Source organism: Diadema antillarum, unplaced genomic scaffold (genome assembly GCF_040938485.1).
Source record: "Diadema antillarum isolate AM-2024a unplaced genomic scaffold, OU_Dant_1.0 seq00000054_RagTag, whole genome shotgun sequence".
In the NCBI taxonomy this organism is placed as follows: Eukaryota; Metazoa; Echinodermata; class Echinoidea; order Diadematoida; family Diadematidae; genus Diadema; species Diadema antillarum.
In genome coordinates, this window is record NW_027271162.1 from 26,363 (window position 1) to 49,802 (window position 23,440).

The 23,440-nt window shown below is 39.4% G+C and overlaps 1 protein-coding gene across 3 annotated transcripts in view; it reads right to left on the bottom strand.

Annotated features, from left to right (window-relative positions):
- LOC139725709 (S-acyl fatty acid synthase thioesterase, medium chain-like) overlaps positions 1–23,440 on the bottom strand; it is a 38,022-nt gene that overhangs the window by 10,144 nt on the left and 4,438 nt on the right. For 2 of the 3 annotated variants that reach the window (XM_071636792.1, XM_071636793.1), the window contains exons 2-3: positions 4,414–4,624; positions 1,779–1,917 (exon numbers count right to left, since the gene is read on the bottom strand). In XM_071636792.1, the coding sequence (XP_071492893.1) occupies positions 1,779–1,917; positions 4,414–4,552 (278 nt within the window). In that variant the 5' untranslated portion in view covers positions 4,553–4,624. Of the gene's footprint in view, positions 1–1,778; positions 1,918–4,413; positions 4,625–15,302; positions 15,709–23,440 lie in introns of those variants that run through there. The other variant, XM_071636791.1, reaches the window with a different exon arrangement.

Sequence of the window (23,440 nt, forward strand, 5' to 3'; positions counted from 1 at the left end):
TTCTATGCAGCCATTGCTGGATGAGAAGACGGTTAGAGTTTGTGATGTCACGTATGTTTCGCAATATAAAGAAAATATAAATCGATTTCAATATTCATACTTCTAGGAAAATGAAAGAGCACTTGACTTACTCCTTTCAGAAGGCAGTGCGAACATAATCACCCTTAAAATAAACCACCTACAAGTCGACACGTGGTGGAGGGGATGTTTACTTTTCATTAAAAAAAAAGAAATTCTGTGGATATGTCTTCATAATAAATAATTATCTCAATATCGTTGTACATACGTAACATAACAAACTGCAAGTGTCTTCTCATCTGGCGATGGCTGCACAGGAACTTTAAAAATTCATATTAAACTTCAAAACGGATTGTCTGATATTTCTTGAACTTTCACTGGGTTATTTTGTGTTCTACTAATATGGCTGCAGTCACTTAATCCACACGTCATATATAGTTGGGTGAAGTGCGTCTTTTTTTGAGGGTGTGTATAACGCATCGAGCAGAATTGGAACTCGTGATCTTCTGCTAAAATGCCCCAGAGCTTTATCCACTGTATCCTGACCACAGTAATCTTTCCTATATTATCATAATTTATGATCTTGACTTCTAGTTGTATACTTCTTATGACTGTCTGCTCAGCAACTGGATTAGGGTTTTGTGGTGTGGTGGTTCTAACAGTGGATGCAATTTGGGGTGCACGTCACGGGTTCGATACCCACCAATCATAATGATATACAGCCCACGACTTGTAAAGCCCACGAGTTACACAGCCCACGAGTTATAAAACCCAACGAGTTACATATCCTACGAATCATACAGCCTATGAATTCAACACTAGGCAAATAAGGCCCATGAGTCCGGCACTATATTTTAGGCAAACAAGGCCCACGAGACTGACACATCAAGCGCATGATGTAATGTCGAACTCGTGGGCGGTTTTTTTTTTTTTCAAATATATGGTGATATAATTATTTGTATCACATTGATATTGTAGTAATTGTGTATCTGGAAGAATTTGTGACATTGAAAAGAAGATTTGATCTGAATAATATTGAACTGAATATCTCTCCTTGCGTCATTCTGCGGAAAGGCTGGACTCATATTACGTCATGTTGATCCATTGTGATTTAGCCCCTTTCCATCAACATGATGTAGAAAGGGAATTTCTCCCTGCGTGCTCGATACATTATGCATTATCATATATATAGTTGGGTTTTTTTTTTTTTTTGCTAAGCAACATATTTAAACCACACAGGAAATAGCATTATAAGGCCGTCTATATGAAAAATAGGACAGAGAGGACAAGGACGAGAGATTTTTGCACCGCAATCTTATGTTATTAGAAAAAATATACAGAGCTATATAGGATAATACTCACCGTTTAACCTGATTTCCTCAAATTGATAATAGAGATCGGATGACATGGACAGTTTCCGGTCGGAGATTATCACTCGTGCAATATAAACATGATTCTCAGCTGTACATTTCCTGAGATCAACTGACCTTTTGCAAGCGAATTTTGATAGCCTGATTAAGAATGGATTGCACAGACGGACGTTTCATGCGACACTTGAATTTATTTTTTTCACTTAGGGCCCATTTATTCATTACACTATTTTAACTGATTGATTGATTGATTGATTGATTGATTGATTGATTGATTGATTGATTGATTGATTGATTGATCGATCGATCGATCTATTGGTTCATCCATCCTCTTTTGGCAAAACTACTTTTGATTCTTCGAAACATGTACGCCTATACATTATTATTTACCTGTGTCCAAAAAACATGAATGGTCGCTCTCGTAGCTTTGGCAAGAGAATGGTGACAATATCTTGGACCATGGACGACATATCCCTGTAGAGTGGTTCACGGAGTCGTGATTCGCGACCAGGAAGGCGTATACCGTGCACTGAAATTTGAATACAAAAGGACATGTCTCACGGATTTGCACTGTATCCAGTACAGGCAATAATCATCCTTTCAAAGCCCCATCCCTATATCCAACATATGAAGAGTTTGGTCGCAAAACGACTTAACTCCATTTTTGTCAACTTGAGATATTTGCGATTAAACCAATACTAAAAAAAAAAAGAAAATAAGAAGAAAATATGGGATATTCATTAATATATAACTTGACGAATACTTTTGTTATAATATGCAACAAGTGAGGTATCACTGGAAAGGTTTTGTTTTGGTATTTGCAATTAAACCTACTAAAGAATTGATAACAAATTATGGGATATTCATTAACATAAATTGAAGAATATCCTTGTTATGCAACAAGTGAGGTTATATAATAGGAAAGGTGTTATTTTGCACTGACGGCGGACTTATTTAAAAATGTTTAGATGTGGCGCCTAACCTGTTTTAACATCAAACTCTTCATAATTATTCAGTTCATATAGCAAGGTCTGTGTAACGGGGAGGGGTAAGGTCCAATCCCTATTTTTTGGTTTAAAAAAACCAAACAAACAAGGAAAAGTATATTGAATTCTGATTAAACTGGACTGCAGCACCCCTTCTTGGCTTTGAGTGATTAATTGATAAAACAACAGCAACAACAAGCACACTGACGACCATACCATACGATTATGTGTGTGTGTGTGTGTGTGTGTGTGTGTGTGTGTGTGTGTGTGTTGTTACTGCCCATCCTCGGGGAGACGATTATTGATACAATATGCAAATCCAAAATGATACATCATTGGTTATGTCAAACGCGGCCATGATCATATGACTTCAACAGTTGGAAAAAAAACCAACAACTCGAAATAACCTCAATTCCAAAAAGCGAGGGAGGAAGAGAGATTGAAAGAGAGGGAGAGAGAGAGAGAGGGGGGATTAAGGAAAGAGATGGAGATTCTCATACATTTTGCTGTCATCACCCAGGCAACGACATTAATGCACCGACTTGGGGTAAAATGACTTGATAATGGACAGTGCCGGATAACATGCCATAAACAGTTTACATCCCCTTTTTGAGTCCCGGAAGAAGATGTGATAAGGATATGAAGACACATTATAGAGGCAAGAACGCAGATGCAACATTTTCTCGTTAAAGAGGTGTTACATTCACCCAAGTCAGTGCACTGATGTTCTTTTATCGGTCAAGTTACAAGACTTTCAATGCGTGAGATATGCAATACTTCACGACTACGCCTCTAAAGGTTACGATATATATATAACATTTCGTCTTTCGTACACTAGTAACAGATATGATTTTCCACTTCGGATGAGAAGCCGGAAGGCAAATTAATCTGTTGCGACACCACATGATGCTCTCAGCTCGACGAAATAACATTAGCTCTGCGTCCGTGTGAATTCATGTGACCTGATTAAAACGGACAAAATATTTTTCAAGGGAAGTGTGCCTCGACGACAGCGCCGAGATATAGAATTAAAGGAACAAATCAATTAAGCATTTTTGGAGCATAGATTTGTTGTTTGTTGTTGTTGTTGTTGTTGTTTTTATTAGCCTTGTTATATGAAGTCCGATGGAGACATCGAAATAGCGGCCACGATCACGTGACTTGGGTCTTGGGCGTAACTTGCTCTTTATACCATTCTTTTTTTTTAATCATTCACGCCTCTCCAATCTGTCTATAGGCCCTCTTCATAGTTCATAAGGGGATGTCGAGGATGCTTTGTTTTTTAAAAAAAAGTGTGGTAACTTGTCAATTTTGATCAGAATTTGGCTATATTCTGGGCCACGGATGGTGAAATTTATTCGAAGTCTAAAATGCGATCTTCCTTGACGCGAAATTCCTCAACTTTCTGATTTGGGTGTCCCGACTCTGATGGGACACCAACCTCACACTTCTCGTCTTAGTATACTTTGCTCCATTCTACACTGTAATGCCATTTGGATAATGGCCAGCGATGACTGGCTCTTTGAAGGGATGGTACAGTTTTGGTTTAGATGGGGCTGCAGGGTTCTAACTTGTGTGTGTGTGTGTGTGTTTGTGTGTGTGTGTGTGTGTGTGTGTGTGTGTGTGTGTGTTTGTTTGTGTGTGTGTGTGTGTGTGTGTGTTTATGAGATAATGAGAAACCTCGTATGAAATATGAAAGAACATGCAATTCTTATAGGAATTCACAGTTCATTGATGAAAATTGGTCTTGAAAATCTGTAATGGCTGAGATACCAAAAACAAAAGCGATCCTAGCAAAATGCAACAGACCACGACTTTTATTACGATCTCTTTGTTTTACCATGTCTTTGGATTTCTCAGTCATTTCAAAACCGATTTTCATCAAATAAACTTTCATTTCCCCTTAGAATTGATGCTCTTTAACATTTTATGAAGTGGTTTCTAAATATCTTGCCAAACGTTAAGAGCTTAATCCTAACCTCAGACAAAACTACTAGTATCCATCCCTTTAAGCCATACTTCGTCAAGTCTTTCTTTACCTTCGATGTGATTAGGTAGGTACTGGCACCAACCGGCGTAGAATCCGGACCCTCCGCCGGCCCACGGGAAGCAGAAGACGTTGTACTGGGCGGAGTCTCGCTTTTGTCGGCAATTTGTCAATTTCTCCAACATCGCCATGGTAACCAGTGGCTATGATAACCTCGGCTATACACAGAGTCGACGCTCTCACCTTGGGCTCCCTTTATTTTCCTGAAGAGAAGACGATTACGACAATGTACACGGATTAAATATGATTAATGTTTTGCTGTTGTTGTTCTGATGTTGATACTGCTTTGGGGTGATAAATAGACTTAAAGGTCCTGTCCGTTTGGAGTTCCAGTTGACTTTGATATAAACGTGAGTCATGCAAGGCAGTGATATTCATAACAAACGTCGGGATATATAAAATTATGTCATTTTATATAGCTCCACAGGTTTCGAGTGACATCCATCACAATAACGATTATGTGTAAATGAATTGATAGGCGTACACTCTCGGTAGTTTGTACACATAGATAATGAAGACAAGATATTTGATTTAAAAAAAATGATTATTATCTCCCCCTTTAATAAAACATAACACATGTATTCATACATTGTTCATCATGTTTGTAAAAGTAAAATCATATCTTTCTTTACCGAACAGTTTCTCTTCCCCTCCTCACTCGGACAAAATGAATTACAAGCATAAACACGAAGTGCAGAGTTACACGTTGCAACATCATGCCATGCAGACGGAGGCATACACACAGTACCCTAATCCCATGGCCAGAATCAATTTACTCAGTGCAGAACGATAAACAAAAAACTCCGGCAGAGCAAATCGTTAGTATACGGGAAATTCCCCTTCCGAAAATCAAATACTTGTTCCTTTGTTATGCGTGTATACGTGTAAGGAGGGAAAGAATCGACTATATAGATTTCGCGCTTTGTGCACTGACAACTCTTACAAACGCCGTTTCCTGTATTGTATCCAGTATGGTTTTCATCTTGACTAAAAAAAAAAAAAATCAATGTAGGCCTATCTTGTTCCACGGTGAAGAAGGAGGAGGCAAGGCGGGGGATGAAGGCTGTGAAGTATATGAGGCGCAGCATCCATCGGAAACAGACACGCCGTATTATAAGTGCACTATGCGGTAGTGGTGATAGTAGTATAGTTTTAGCTGTATTGCTATTAACAACGCGATGTTATCATTATTATTATGATTATTAGCCGTAGTAGTAGGTAGTAGGTAGTAGGTGGTAGTAATAGTAGTAGTAGTAGTAGTAGTAGTAGCAGTAGTAGTAGTAGTAGTAGTAGTAGTAGAAGTAGTATAGTTGTAGTGTAGCAGTAGCGGTAATAGTAGGATAGTATAGTAGTAGGAGGAGGAGGAGCTTAGTTGAGTAGTAGTATAGTAGCAGTAATAGTGATTGTTTAACAGTTGCAGGAACAGTAGTACAATTTGTAGATGTATATGTGTATGCATGTGTGATGAGCGTGCGCAAAGAACATCCCACTATAGAGTGTCCGAATGGCTCAAAGCAAATGAAAAAAAAATACATCTACATAGACAAGACGGGAGTTGGGTGTCGTCTATCGGACCATGGACATACTACACTTAATGGACTATGAACGGAAGACACTCTTTGACCATCATCACCGCCGTTTTAGTGCATCTTAATGAGTACATTCGGATGTTTGGACAATGACGATTATGTAATCGTGCATCGTCACTGACAAAAGAACCGTTTCTCTCATTTCGGTCTTATTTGGCTGAGGTGCCATTCCAGACTCAGCTGCCTCTGAGTAAACACCAATGATGGTCAACACATCACACCTCAAACATGACAAAGTTTGTGTCACAAAATTGGTAATTACTGAAGTGGACATTTTGTGGACATGCATGTAGCGCTTTTTAGCGATAAGATATGCATGTTGTTTACCGTTACTCTCCGTGTTCACTCTGAAACAATGTGCGAAAAATTGGGAAAAAATATTACAAATGATATTCAACTTGCCGAAATATTTACTTTCTCTTTTATTATACGTGCACTTCGCAAATGAAATTGCTTGAGCGATAATTCCCAAATATTCACTACAACTGCAACATCTTCTGCGCATGTTTTTTGTTTCGTTTTGTTTGTTTGTTTGTTTGTTTGTTTAGGATGGATTATTTCAAAGCATCGTCTTGTTTTTATTCACTACAATCCAGGCTGGCCGTCGGCGGGGATGATGAGATCAAAGCAGAGAAGGCATGCATGTTTAACATTTTATTTCGACTGTTTTTTCTTTTATTGATAAAAACAGGTGTACGAATTGATTAACGAGCGATGAATGTCCATGTGTAGTATAGCGCCATGGTCTGAGGGATTTGAAGACCAAAATGTTGACAATTAATCGAGCATCGATATGATATAAAGTGGGGTTATGATGATGATGATGATGATTATGACATCACAGATAATGATTCCTATTAAAAGGAGGATGGATGATGATATTAAAACCAGTTAGGGGTTCCACTTTGCCCATGAGTAGAAAAAGGGTCATTTTCTTTTTCTAACAGGGTTGTTAAATTCACCGAGATAAGCATAATAAATGTGATGAAATGATTATTCAAGCAATCATCATAAATGATGACACAATATCTACCTGACAGCAAAAGAGGTATTTCGCAATATCAATAGAAAAAGATTACAATCAGTGAGAAATAATGAAATGGATGTTTTCCTTCCGTGTCAACTGACGGACCATTTGGGAGGCGGACGGGATTTGGGAGGCGGAAAAAAAAATGCGTGTATACTGTATGCATGCACATGAAGCGGGTCTCCTTTGCAACCTTTCATCAAATAAGATATTTTTTTTAAATATTTCACTCAAAGTGTGCACCAGATCGTTGAATTTCAATTCAAAATATGCAAAATCTCTCGTGCTTGGGAGGGGGTATCCCCCTCCCAAACCCTCCCCCTCTGTGCCTCTTTCCCTAGCCAAGTACACTTTTTAGATTTTTAAAAAATTCTGAATAATTCTGAGTGCACAAGACTTATCACTTATATTCCGAAAACTGAAGGTTCCCTCATGTATCTTAAGGGGAATTTCCCCTTTTAATCGACCCTTTCCTCCCTCAGCCCCCCCCCCCCCAAGAAAAAAATCAGGTTTTTTTTTTTTTTTTTTTTGGTGATTTATCAAATGTTGATTCCATCAAATATGCGTATACAAGATATCTCAATTTCAACCTTAAAAAGATAAAAGCTCCATCGGAAGGGAAGGGTGGAGATAACACTCGCCCACGCCTTCTCCCTGCTCGCCCCCCCCCCCCCCCCCCCGCCCGCCATGCAAAGAAGTAGACTGTGGCTATACCCAGATCGCTTTATTTCAATTCTAAAAACGCAAAAGCTCCGCGAGCGGGAAGGGGAATCCCCCTTCCCCTAAGCTCTATACCTCACTAGACTTTATACATACGCACAGATGGTGCACATTCGGAATAAGAGCTAAATTCCGTGATTTTAACACTTCGATGAAAAAGTATTGCACCAAAAATTTGCACCAGATCGCTGAATTTCAGGTCTGAAAACGCAAAATCACCTTCGTGTGGGAGGGGATATGCCCCTATATCTACACCCTCGTGTGCATGCTTTTTCTGTTTGATTGCTGAACAGACAGCGTTCATGATATTCAGTGTAAGAATTAATACAAGAAGACTAGTGTATTTAAATTATACCATTTTATAGGCAAATTGTTCAATAATAATCTACACTAAAATATACTGCTACCTTAAACAAGTGGGACTGTTTCACGTCGATGAAACACGCAAAAACATGCATCAAATTGCACCATTTGCAACATCAAAATGTAAAAAGTTCTCGCCGGGGGAGGGGGGACACCCCCCTCGCTCGCTCCGCTCGCTCGGGTTCAGTCGCGTTCATAATATTCAGTGAAAAGAATTAATACAAGAAGTGTATTTGAATTATACCATTTTATAGGCAAATTGTTCAATGATAATCTACACTAAAATATACTGCTACCTTAAACAAGTGGGACTGTTTCACGTCGATAAAACGCGCAAAAACATGCATCAAATTGCACCATTTGCAACATCAAAATGCAAAAAGTTCTTACTGTGGGAGGGGGGACACCCCCCTCCCACACCCTCCCCTCCCCCCTCGCTCGCTCCGCTCGCTCGGGTTCAGTCGCGTTCATGATATTCAGTGAAAAGAATTAATACAACAAGTGTATCTAAATTTTACCATTTTATAGGCAAATTGTTCAATAATAATCTACACTAAAATATACTGCTACCTTAAACAAGTGGGACTGTTTCACGTCGATAAAACGCGCAAAAACATGCATCAAATTGCACCATTTGCAACATCAAAATGCAAAAAGTTCTCGCCGTGGGAGGGGGGACACCCCCCTCGCTCGCTCCGCTCGCTCGGGTTCAGTCGCGTTCATAATATTCAGTGAAAAGAATTAATACAAGAAGTGTATTTGAATTATACCATTTTATAGGCAAATTGTTCAATGATAATCTACACTAAAATATACTGCTACCTTAAACAAGTGGGACTGTTTCACGTCGATAAAACGCGCAAAAACATGCATCAAATTGCACCATTTGCAACATCAAAATGCAAAAAGTTCTTACTGTGGGAGGGGGGACACCCCCCTCCCACACCCTCCCCTACCCCCTCGCTCGCTCCGCTCGCTCGGGTTCAGTCGCGTTCATGATATTCAGTGAAAAGAATCAATACAAGAAGTGTATCTAAATTATACCATTTTATAGGCAAATTGTTCAATAATAATCTACACTAAAATATACTGCTACCTTAAACAAGTGGGACTGTTTCACGTCGATAAAACGCGCAAAAACATGCATCAAATTGCACCATTTGCAACATCAAAATGCAAAAAGTTCTTACTGTGGGAGGGGGGACACCCCCCTCCCACACCCTCCCCTCCCCCCTCGCTCGCTCCGCTCGCTCGGGTTCAGTCGCGTTCATGATATTCAGTGAAAAGAATTAATACAAGAAGTGTATCTAAATTATACCATTTTATAGGCAAATTGTTCAATAATAATCTACACTAAAATATACTGCTACCTTAAACAAGTGGGAATATTTCACGTCGATAAAACGCGCCAAAAACATGCATCAAATTGCACCATTTGCAACATCAAAATGCAAAAAGTTCTTACCGTGGGAGAGGGGACACCCCCCCCCCCCACACCCTCCCCTACCCCCTCGCTCGCTCCGCTCGCTAGGGTGCAGTCGCGTTCATGATATTCAGTGAAAAGAATTAATACAAGAAGTGTATCTAAATCATACCATTTTATAGGCAATTGTTCAATAATAATCTACATCAAAATAAACAGCTACCATAAACAAGTGGGACTGTTTCACGTCGATAAAACGCGCAAAAACATGCATCAAATTGCACCATTTACAACATCAAAATGCAAAAAGTTCTTACTGTGGGAGGGGGGACACCCCCCTCCCACACCCTCCCCTACCCCCTCGCTCGCTCCGCTCGCTCGGGTTCAGTCGCGTTCATGATATTCAGTGAAAAGAATCAATACAAGAAGTGTATCTAAATTATACCATTTTATAGGCAAATTTTTGTTCAATAATAATCTACATCAAAATAAACAGCTACCATAAACAAGTGGGACTGTTTCACGTCGATAAAACGCGCAAAAACATGCATCAAATTGCACCATTTACAACATCAAAATGCAAAAAGTTCTTACTGTGGGAGGGGGGACACCCCCCTCCGACACCCTCTCCTACCCTCTCGCTCGCTCTGCTCGCTCGGGTTCAGTCGCGTTCATGATATTCAGTGAAAAGAATAAGCGTGGCTCTTTTAGTGGAACACTGTTTTCCATCATTGTGATTATTTACTATTTTTGTTGCCATGACAAAGTGCATTGTTTCTTTTTTACGACATCATTCGTGTATAATTTATATTGTATTAAAAAAAAATCCTTTATCGGACGAGTGTAAGAGAAATGAAAAAAAAAATTGTATCACTTTGGATTATGTCAACTTTTTCTTTTCTTTTCTTTGTGATGATGGAAATAAATAAACTATTGAATTGAAAAAAAAAGAATCAATACAAGAAGTGTATCTAAATTATACCATTTTATAGGCAAATTGTTCAATAATAATCTACATCAAAATAAACTGCTACCATAAACAAGTGGGACTGTTTCACGTCGATAAAACGCGCAAAAACATGCATCAAATTGCACCATTTACAACATCAAAATGCAAAAAGTTCTTACCGTGGGAGGGGGGACACCCCCCTCCCACACCCTCCCCCCCCCCCCCCCCTCGCTCGCTCCGCTCGCGCGGGCTCGGTCGCTTCGCTCCCTCGCAGACTAACCGCCCCCCCCCCCTAAGATGAAATCCTGGCTACGCCGTTGGTTCGAACATGATTGATGAATTCCATAGTTGTTATGTCGGGCAAGCTTATGCATTATGTCCTTTTGAAAGCGAGTAAAGTGCCAAACCAACTGAGAAGGTCTTTCGTAACATGGACTCTACTGATCCATATTTGTACCAAAGTGCGCATGAGCTAACTCCAAACTAATTTATAAGGTAAGTATGCCTCATCATACGTTCCCGGTCTCGGGAAGTGCTCTCCGGAAACATTACGTAACTATGGTAGCATTTAGTCCTTGCCCATCACGTGCGGCGCGTGCGTTTCGGGTGGTAAAATGTGTCAGGTGAAGGATAGTTAAATTTGTACGTAATATCAACCATGGTATACGCAATCGAATAGAGTAGGACTTTTTTTCACCTGGTGTTAAACTGCAGGCTGTGCTGTTCGATGAAATTGGAAGTTACTATTATAGGGACGGGGGGGGGGGGGTTCGTGATGCGCACTCGCGCACTGTTAAAGATCAAAATCCTTGTCAATCTTTGAAATTGTATGCTTAAAAATGGTGTGCTGTTTCAAAATGTATACTAGTATGTTCTGTAAATGCTGTATACCGCAAACCTAAAACAAGGACACCGTAGTGCATCGTATTTTATAATTGATATGGTGGAGAAAAAACACAATATCGGAGCAAAGAATGTACGCTATGGAACTGAAAAGGCCAAGTAAATCTTTATTGAAATTACACAGTTGCTTGACTTTAAAGTGTGAAGTGTATCATGGGTCAACCGATGTTGGGCTATGGAAAAGCATGGACCTATACTGCACGTGGATACTCATCACTCGTTCACCTTCATCAGGGAGGTGCATGAGAGGAGTGGATTGAATGATGGTCTCCCAATAGCAATATCGTATATTATTACCTATACGAGGGAGTTTTGCGAGGCAATTCCGGTTGTTATTTTGCAGGGTTAAAGGTCAGGAGTTGTTATTTTGCAGGGTTAAAGGTCAGCGGTCAATATGCTTTTCGCCACGTCTCTGCGTAACAGTAACAGTATGTGCAAACAGTGCAATCTTCCGGTTTGGGGAGGTGGGAAGAGAAAGAGTGGAATCTCTCTCCCCACCTCCCTGCGTTAAACGTAAACATTCCGATCGACCACGAAAAGAAAACATTCCAGGACGTAGAGTGTCAGTTACACGCACCGCAGAAGGACGCTGATAAATCAACTCATACAAGGTCGACCACTTACAGCAGCACTAGGCAATGTGACTAGTCTATTTGTGATCAGTAATTGCACAGTGACCATCAGTTTTACAACTCTCAAACTTTTAAAAGAGAAGTAAAAATAAAGTGTAAGAACGTTCAGAAGTTTGAAGTTTGCCTGTTGCAACTACATGTATCTTTGAAGTTGGAGTTGAATGATATACATTGATGAACAATTTTGCAATAATTCAACATGTTGATGGTCTACAGGTAGTCAAATGTGGCTTGATCTGTATCATATATAGTGTATAGCCGTATTTACATATTTTCTTAATTTACCTAGGGGGATAGGTAATAATTATGATATTGACTGGCCTTTCTTTCGGGAGGTACCAGATAAATATTGCCCGCACTGAAAACATATTGCCCTCGTCTTCGACTCGGGCAATATACTTTCAGTTTGGGCAATATTTTCTGGTACCTCCCTCAGGGCCAGTCAATATTATATAATTGTTCCCTCTTCCAACAAACCAATTCTGTTATTTTATATTCCAGCGTATCTGCCCCTGTGCACTCTTAGCACTTGCACGCACATTCACCACCATCACACAGCAGAGTTTATTTTCCCCTGCTATCTTCGCAGCAGAATTTGTATTGTATTGTATAGTATTGTTACGAATCTAGCATACGTCCCTATTTTTCCTCGGGCCGGCCATCTTTTCAAGCTATGCTTACAATGGCGGCCCTCTGCACAATCGCTCCATAATTGTAATTGTTGTAATCCCCGCTGCATAGATTTGCATACTGTTATATATTATATCATTATTTTCCTTTCATGTCTTTGTTTATGCAAGTCAAACGACTCTGTTTTGAATTTACTTTGTATATTTCCCACATGCTCATGATTATGTGCCTTATGTATATTGAATTGTTGATTGATTTATTGATTTGCAGAAAATAAAGTATCTATTAAAAAAAATGAATACAGCAACGAGTAGAAGGCATCAGCGAGAGTTTGAGGAAAATCGCTCTGTCACTGCTGGATGAGAAGACTACTATACAGCTTGTGATGTCAAATGTGCAGAACGATATATAGAAAATATTAAAAAAAAATCAACTTATTTTCACCTTTCTTGCATAATAAAAGAATACTTGACTTACCTCTCTCATAAGGCAGGGTAATGGTATTATCCTTCACAATCAAGTCAGTGACCAGTTGAGGAAATAATATGTACCTTTTTTTCTGAAAATAAAAGTTTGTGAAATTCTCTTTAGATTTTCCTTATATTGTTCTATGCATGTGACATCATATACTCTAGTAGTCCTCTCATCCAGCAGTGACTGCGCAGATACTTAAAAAATTCATAACCATATTGAACGGATTGTCCGATTTCCCCCCAAACTTTCACTGACGTGTTCTACAAATAGTGCTGCATTCACTCCATCCTCATGTATATGAAGGTGGACTTGCCTTTTCAATTCATGCACCTGTTTCTGTCAAAAGCGTCACAATAACATATCAAACATGCTTTCCTGTTTTGATCTCACCCTTGCCGTCGATAGCCATCCTGGAGAGAATCTATATAGGCGATGATTTGAGAAATGTACAAACTACATGCGCAGAACATAACAACTCTCACAAACCAAGAGAAAATACAAGTGCAGTTGGAGTGTACAGTACACACATTGTGGGACCATCGCTCAACTAGCAATTTTCTTAGCTATATGTACGTACTTTACATGAAAAAGCAAACATTTTGGTTGGTTTATTGCAATTTGGAATCTGTTTCTTCTTATTTGTCTCACGATGTCTCAGAGTAAACATGGACAGTAAACGGTGGAGACGACATTGCATGTCTTATCATTATAAAGCAACGTAACATGCATGTCCACAAGAAATGTCCACTTTAGCAATTACCAATTTTGTGAGTATGTTTTGAGGTTTGCTGCTCCCCATCATTGTTGTTTATTCAAAGACAGTGGAGTCCGAAAAGGCACGTCAGCCAAATAGGACCAAAATGAGGGAAACGGTTCTTTTGTCAGTGGCGATAAACGATTACACAATCGTCATTGTCCACACATCTGTATGTAAGATGCACATAATCAGGTTGAGGCGGTAATGATAGGATCAAAGAAAGATCTCCGTTCATAGTCCATGTGTGTAGTTGCGGCAGGTCCATGGGAAAAACAAACTGGTCCCACCTCTTTCCCCAACAAATGGAGGGGCGGGGTCGGAAAGGTAAACCGATTCTTCCATAAGCTTATAACCCATTAAGCTATGATGAGGGATAAAGTTTGAAGATATTATGAAAAAGTTAGTAAAAATTAATAATAATTATAGAATTGACAGGGAGAGAGAATCTCACTTCAATGTCAATCCTAGCACCAATCTATTAAGAAATGTATAGGAACCCTAAGAAATGTTGTATAAGTTGCATAAAACTATATGGAGGTAGGCCTACATCAATTCTAACACACGGTATGTTTTATTTGTTTATTTGTCTTTCTATTTATTCATCTATCTATTTATTTATCTATCTATCTATATTTGTCTATCTATTTTATTAGCTATTTATATATCTATCTATTCATTTATTCATTCATTCATTCATCTGTTTTTATATTCATATATTTATTTCGCTTTCTTCAAAGGCAGGATAGTCTCATTCAGAGCCACAAAGTCCTGCTTTACAAGGGAAACCCTACTCGAGCAGTAGATGACAGGTTCGAGTCCCACTTTTTTTTTTACCCCGACATGTTTGTTAATTTACAGATCAGCAGTTGCGTCCTTAACGAATTAATTTGTAGAGGGAGGCAAATTGAAGAAACTCACACCTGAACAGGAACATTATATAGGCCTACTGCATGTATGAAGTTAAGTTGATAGAAATACATTCCATGATTTCGTATAAAGGGGACAGCGGCACGACTCAAAGTCCACAAAATACTCAGTCAAATAATGTACACGCGATCTCACATCACACGAGGCTTATCCTCACAGCACAGTGCACTTTATGATAGAAGAATATAATAACACTGCAGCACGGAGGGTGATCACGAACGTTTTGAACAGCGGAGACGCCATTTTTGTATTTTATTTTTTCTTTAATGATAATTGCATTCAAAGTTGCGGATTACACAGAGTACGGAGTGAATATGAATTGCTACGAGCGTCGAACCTTTCGAATGCACGTACGCTTGCCGACCTGTGACTTCAGTGGCCAAAGAAATTATATGCTTGCAGTGTGTGTGCCGCTGCTGACCCCATATACTCCCTCCGCAGAGCCCCCTTTATTCCAATAACAGAGTACAGATTCCAATCGACTCACCTCGATGACTACCCGCCGCGCCGAGTTGAAGTTCAGATCCTGCCTTCTGCTTACGACGGAGAGAAGGCCGCAGTAACTTTTTGTGCGATATGATGATAATGGTTGCAGCTCCGTTCTGCAAAATCAATGGATCATTTTCATTCGAGGGAGAACGAACGGACTAAGCCGCTGATCACAATGGAAATGAATACACTGTCAGGTGCAATGTACAAAATACTGACGACTGGAATGCAGTAAGGTGCTCGGAACAGACAATACAGCGATATTTTCCGTGGGAAGATATTTTTTTTTTCTCTTTTGTTCGTTGACCTCAAATCTGATCGTGCAAGCGAACGATAAACGCTTCTCTCCCAAAATAGGGGAATTACCCGAGATGGGACATAATTCGGCTCAACCGGTAGGCCTATACACCGGTTGGCGAGAGGGGATCCAGGGAAACGGGTCAACGTGTCACTCCTGGTACTAGAGTGAAATTAAAGGCTCGGTCACAAATACCATTAAGAACTGCTACGAACGCCGTACGAACGGTTTGTAGACAATTTCGTAAGACCTTCTTAAGAAGGCCGTACGAAACCAGCGTTCGTAGACCGTTCGTAGACCGTTCGTAAGTTCGTAGCCTGGTCGATGGGTTTGTCCAAGATTTTTTTTAAACTTCGTACGAAACCCTCTCTTCGTAAGGCGTCGTACAAACATCGTAACAACTACGCAAGATTTTGCAGGGTCCAGAGACAATTCTTGAAGCCTTAAATTCTTACGATGATTGTAAGAAAGCCTTAAGTTGTTCATAGAGGACTCTTACGTCTTTCGTAAGAATGCCTTACGAACAGAGATTCGTACGGCGTTCTTACGAACAACTCTTCGAGTTTGTAAGGCGTTCGTAAGGGACTCAAGTAAGGCGTAGTTACACACTTTGTTCTCGCGAATTAAACAGCGTTCGTACGAAATTCGTAAGAAGGCTGTAAGAATCTGTGCCCCCATCTACGAATCTGTACGAACTCCAGAATTCGTACGAACAGTGACATTCGTACGAACGCATCGTTCGTATGAACCTTTGTGACCGTAGCTTAAGTGACGCTTATGTTCAATGTCAGATCAAACTAGCTAAAATTTGAGTCATGACTTCGTCACTTGTGTCTACGCGACCACCGAACCCCCCCCCAAAAAAACAAACAAACAATGGATTCGTTTGTTTGTTTGTTTGTTTGTTTGTTTGCTTAGCTATTTAATCAACCTGAACAATGAATGGAGTATAGCGTATACGATGGATTTGTTATATACCCCACTTTTTAACCGGATAGACGACAACACCACATTAAGCATAATTACATCAAAGACGACGGCAAACGAAGATTTCAAATTTAATTCACCCCGGGAGGTGAAAAAGGAGAAAAATCACAACAGCAGCAACAGCAGCAGCAGCAGCAGCAACAACAACAACAATGATAATAATAACAACAACAAAAACAATAACAATCACAACAACAACAAGAAAAACAACGACGACGGCGACGACAACAACAACAACAAAACAACGTCAAATTGACTTTCATGTACTGTCGCTGAATGCTTCTCGTTTGCGAGACATGCTTTACTGTAAAATGAATACATGTATGAGATAAAGTGGGACACATGCTATTAGTACTGCTATAGAGTACGTGAGAGGATATCTGTGGTCACGGTGAACATATAGTTTTGGTTGAGATGAGGCTTTGGGTTTAAGTTCAAGTTCGAATTTATTCGTTTTTCCACAATAAAATCATACAGACATAAATCTCACTTTCTTGAGTGACAGAAACAATGTATGTAAATTCGTACAAAGAAACCAACAATAATGTGAAAAACTAATAGTATCAATACATTGCAATTGTTGCAGAAGTAACGAAAATGAAAGAATTGTCAATATGCACTGTGTGAAAAAACGGAGGGACCCACTAAAAAGACAATGCTTGTAGAGTGTGGGCCCCTCTTGTATTAAAAACTCGATGCAAAATTTGACTAAATATAGCAACAAAGCAGCACAAAAAGTTTGGCATAAAAAGTTTAGCAGCCCACTAAGAGACAGACGGACAAACAGTTACACACAAAACAATAACAAACAAAATAATGAGCATGAGACAAGACTGGGACAGCAACAAGACTACTTATAGGGAAGAAAACTGACTTGACGACACGACAGGAAACAAGACTACAGCGCGACGAAGAGGTAACAAAATAGACAGGAGTAAGCAACAGAGACAACGATCCTCGGAGGTTAGAGGAAGAAAGAGAAGAAGAAGAAAAGAAGAATATACAACAAACCCTTCAACTGCGAGGTATTAGTTAAAGAAGATCTTATCATAATCAAAGCTAAGGCAAAAGTAACAATAATGAAAAAACGGCAATAAAGATTTTGCGGACGGGAAACAAAATAAGCCTATGAACTAATCTGATTCAGGGGGTCGTCATTGTAGGATTGCAAAAGAAAAAACTTCAATCTCCTTTTAAAGGAGTATATAGAGGGAGCAGATTTTATATCGTGGTTCAGGGAATTCCAATAATTAGGTCCAGTGTAAATAAGTGTATTCTTTGCTAGAATCGTTCGAAGAAGTGGTAAATGAAACTCGTTAGAGTGTCGGGTGGGGTAATTATGGAATGATTGATTTTTTTGAAACATAGAACCAAAGATAGGTGGCAGTAAACTGTTATCATACATATACATAAATTGGCCTAAGTTGTATAAAAATAATTCGTTAATTTTTAGTAGCTTATTACAGTTAAACAATACATTTGTATGTGAACGAGTGGGAGAATTGGAAATGATACGGAGGGCTTTCTTTTGCAATAATAACACTCTATTCAGCAGCGTCTGATGTGTATTGCCCCAAGCTAAAATTCCATAATGAAGGTAAGGGAGTATCAAAGAGGAGTATAACACAAGTAATGTCTTTTCAGGAATATAAAATTTTAGTCTGTTCATAACACCTATATTTCGAGAGATGGTTTTGCAAATATGATCAATATGTATTTTCCAAGAAAGTTTATTATCTACAAAAATACCAAGAAATTTGAAATATGACACACTTTCTAAATTACAATCATCCAGAACTATTTCTGAATTCAAAGAATCAACAATATTGCTGAAAAGCATATATTTTGTTTTTTGGACATTCAATGACAACTTGTTAGCTCTGACCCAGTTGGTCACTTTTTTCAATTCTGTATTAGCTTGTTGAACAAGAACATCGATATCGTTATGGGCAAGAAAAACACTGGTGTCATCAGCATAGTGTATAAAGGAAAGTACCTCTGAAACAGAGGAAAAATCATTGATATATATTATGAATAGCAGCGGCCCTAAAAGACTTCCCTGTGGAACACCACACTTTACATCTCTTATAACTGAATTATTATCTTTAATTGAAACAAACTGTTTTCTGTCAGCTAAATAAGTCTTGAACCACTCCAAGGCCTTCCCCCGTATTCCGTAGTGCGAGAGTGCGATGAGGCTTTGGGTTTCTGATAGTCTTTGATGATTTTTTTTTTTCATTTGAGATGATGAGAAACTTCAAATGAAATTTGAGAAAGCATAATTCTGAGAGGAATTCAAAGTTTATTTGATGAAAATTGGTTTTGAAATGGCCGAGACATCCAAAACCAAGCAATCATATACTAAAAGGTGGGACCCACTTTTTTCTAGGATCGCTTTGTTCAACTTTGGTTTTGGATATCTCAAGAGTCAGGCGCGCCGGAAGCAGTTTTGGATTGGGGGGGGGGGGGGGGGGGCAAATATTGGAGGGGGCTCACGATAGACCATACACATGTTACACAATACACACACACACACACACACACACACACATATATATATACATATATAAATATATATATGTGTGTGTGTACAATGGCGTACCGTGGGTCCAGACATGGGGGGGGGCACGTTGTGGAAGAGTAATTTTGAGGGTGTGTATGCTGTGCGTGTGTGCGTGCGCTGTCAGTCTGCAAACTTAATGGGACTACAATACATTACGGAATGTGATACATTCAACAACGCAGTCATTGAGCAACATTGTAAGTTTTCCTTACATGGATTATTGAATGACGGTGTGAAACGACAAGCACTGTCAGCAACATCAGGAGAATTACATAACAATAAAATGCGAGCGAGCGGAGCGAGCGAGCTTGAAAATTTTGACATTTTACAGTCCAAAAACTGCCGTTTGTAGCTATATCTTTCGCTTTGGAAATTAAGGGGGGGGGGCACCGGGCGCAACTGCTGGCAATTACTGGCAGCAACATTAGGAGAATGGCATAACAATTCAATGCGAGCGAGCGAAGCGAGCGAGCTTGAAAATTTTGACATTCTACAGTCCAAAAACTGCCGTTTGTAGCTATGTTTTTCGCTTTGGAAATTTTAAGGGGGAGGCGCACCGGGCTCAACTGCTGGCAATTGCTGGCAGCAACGTTAGGAGAATGGCATAACGATTAAATGTGAGCGAGCAAAGTGAGCGAGCTTGAAAATTTTGACATTTTTCAATCCCCAAACTGCCGTTTGTAGCTATATTTTTTCGCTTTGGAAGTTAAGGGGGGCGGCCCAGGCGCAACTGCTGGCAATTACTGGCAGTAACATTCTCTTTGACAATGGCATAACGATTAAATGCGAGCGAGCTTGAAAATGTTGACATTTTACAGTATAAAAACTGCTGGCAATTCCTGGCAGCAACATCAGGAGAATGGCATAGCGATTGAATGCGAGCGAGCGGAGCGAACGAGCTTGAAAATTTTGACATTTTACAGTCCAAAATCTGCCGTTTGTAGCTATATTTTTTCGCTTTGGAAATTAAGAAGGGGGGAGGGCGGTGCTGGCGGGGGTTAAAACTATTTTCCGGGAGCGCTACCTACGTCAGGTGTCACGTTAGTAACAACTAGCGGTGGAAGAGGGACGTATGGAAGATTTTTTTTTTCTCTCAAGGGGGGGGGGGGGGGGGGGGCACACGTATAAAATCACAAAACAAAGAAGAATTTTTTTAAAAAGTTGCTTCAAAAGGAGGGTTGGCATGGGCCAGATGTGCCCGCCTCTAAATCCGCCAGTGCTTAAAGCTAACATTTTGATATTTACATATCACGATTTTCCATAGCCAAAGGCCTCTAAAAACTGCAACGGTTACCGTTGAATGCGGTTGAGATAATCTGCTCACGCGCAACGAAAAATGAATGTCTAAACATTTATGAGAGTTAGAATTACTAGTCTTAGCTAATAGATTTCCCTATTTGTATTATATACATATATTTTATTTTATTTATCTTTATCTATCTATTTATTTATCTTTTATTTTTTTCGGGGGGGGGGGGGCTTTTTTTTTTGGGGGGGGGGGCAAAAATGCGTTTTGCCCCCCCCCCCACTTTTTGGATTGGGGGGGGGGGGCGGCCGCCCCCCTGCCCCCCCCCCACTTCCGGCGCCTATGTCAAGAGTCACTTCAAAACCGATTTTCATCAAATAAACTTTGAATTCCTCTTGAATTGTATGCTCTTTAACATCTCATAAAGTGGTTGATAAGTTCTCGCAAAAAGTTAAAAGTTGAATCCAACCATCCCTTAAAAGTTTTATCACGATTCGCATGGTGCCATTGACCGCCCTTTAAAGCAAGTATCAGCCCCTATACATAGTTGGAGTAAACTTTGCTGAAAAGGAATAAGAATAAGATTACGAATGAAAGATCCTAACACCCAGAAAAGTTTATAGTTGAATTTCAAAATTTTAAAGCTTTCATGTGTTTTTACGTAACAGTGGCATCAGGTGCAATCATAATCATGCAAATTACCTACATTATTTTAATATTTTGGAGACGATGGCATGGCGTGACAACATTTCTAATGCTTTTTACACCTAAATTATGTGGAATATCCGTCGAAAAGATAAAAAATCAACTTTGATAATTATGTAACCCATGTATACCTCTTTAGTGGAAAACCATCATCATATTATGCTAATAGAATAATAACCAATATTTGATAACGCCTTGTGTACAAACTCAAAGCGCTTCAACAATTTCTAAAAGTAGAAGAAATCAACACTATTTACTAAACAAAACAATGGAGAAAAAAAAAACAAAACAAAGAAAAACAAACGATGACTCTAAACTTGTCAGATTGTTAGCGGTGGAATTATATGAGTTTAATGAGATGCATGTAATCAATTTCTACTTCTGAGTTCGTGTCAAAATGAGAGTAAAAGTGAAGATTACTAGTATGTGAGCAAGTAAACAGGAGCTCGTTTATGGGAAATGATAGTGAAAAAGTGTCAGCAAGCAATCAGGAGTATTGCCACTTGATGACAGCGTCGCCTCTATTACTGATTTGTATAAAGTAATTGAAACTAATGTCAACTCTTCAAGGTAACCGTCTGATGAATCATATTTTCTAAAAAAATATGCCTTTACAAGAATTTTCATGAACCTGTCACTGTTCGTTTATTTTCTTTTATTTCCCGCTTTTGTTCATTTCTGTTCTCTTTCATTTTGGCTCTTTAGATTATGGTTTTTTTTTGTGTGTGTGTGTGTGTGTGTGTGTGTGTGTGTGTGTGTGTGTGTGTGTGTGTGTGTGTGTGTGTGTGTGTGACACCGTTCAGATTGGAACCGTAACATGACGTGGAGTTTCGTTTCAGTCTGGCGAGCTCTTCCAGTGAGTCATAGCTAAAAATAGACTGCTAGTACAACATTTGTTGATGCATGCACGTCATGCCTTGTCTGGGAGGTACTACTCTGAGAAAAAAAAAATCGCACAAATAAAGTGAAAATTAAAAAGGCTGCAAAGTTGAATCTTTCCCCCCTCATTTAATTTAGTTGAATCAATCACTTCAAGGTCATTGAGGATATTCAAAGCAGGAAAAAAAAAAACCCAGATAAAACTATTTTCCCCTTTCAATTAGTGAATAATAAAAAAATCGATGTCTGTTTTGGAAGTCAGTATTCGTATTTGTGGACCCCTATGAAAAATAGCCATAGGCTGAATAGGATCATCCAACCCATGAGTGGTGAATACATAAGAAAAAAAAAATCATTATAATGTAAAGTATTACAAAAAGGCATGGTATGACATCTTAGTACATTTTTAATAGACTTGTTGTTTTCCTTTTCATACCCATATTTTTATTAGATTAAAAATGCCTTTAAAATTAAAATTTTGTGATTTATTTTCATCGGTATAAAGTCATAAAAAGTCCATGTTATTTCCTATTACTATATCTCACAATAATCAAAGATTTACGATTTACGATCTGTTTTTGACGATTTCCGGTAATACATTGATATCAAATACAGAATCAAGTAACCTGTATTTACCAATTACACGATCATATTTAGATAAATACTGAGTATCACTTGAATCAAAACGCATATGATCTGTAGATTACTTCCGCAATATATACTTGTGTCATCAACGCGAAGTATCATATCACAGAGGGTGGGTAAACAAATGAAACCATTCATAAAATCAAAACAAAGGAACGATTTGTGAGAGTGAGAGTGAGTCTGTATGCTAGAGGGGGCGGGGAGAGGGGGAGAGAGGGAGAGGCGGCGGGGAAGGGAAGGGGGAGTGGAAGCGGAAGGGAAGAACTTTGGGGAATCCCCGCCAGTCTTGCTTGTCTGGGTTTTCTCTATACTCCTCAAGTACAAATTGAAACCACTCTGGTCGCCGTTGAGCAGTGCTGTTCGATACGAGTCGCAGGAGGACTTGACACTTGATACTGACTCATTATCATATTTTCGCGTCCACGTCGCTCCAAATGATATACACTGGATGGAGAAGTGGGGGAGAAGGCGGGGAATTCCTGTTGCAACTTTGCTGGCAGCCAGCTCAGGTCGCGCATAACTCCTCTTATACCACGCCATGGAGCTACGTGGAGTTCCATGCTCTTACAGGGGACGCTTTGACTTGGCATCAGAGGTTTGATAATAGTAAAATGTCACTGGGTTTATTTAGGGAGCAATGTAGAACCAGAAAGTGGTAAGATGACGGTATGGTGGGTGTATAAGTGCTTCATTTGCTTTCTCATACAATCGGGAAATTTGTCTTTCACCATTTCACGTTGCACCTCTTTTCACCATTCCTTCCCTCTCCATCATGTATTCTCTCCCTCTCTCTCACAAACACACACACACACA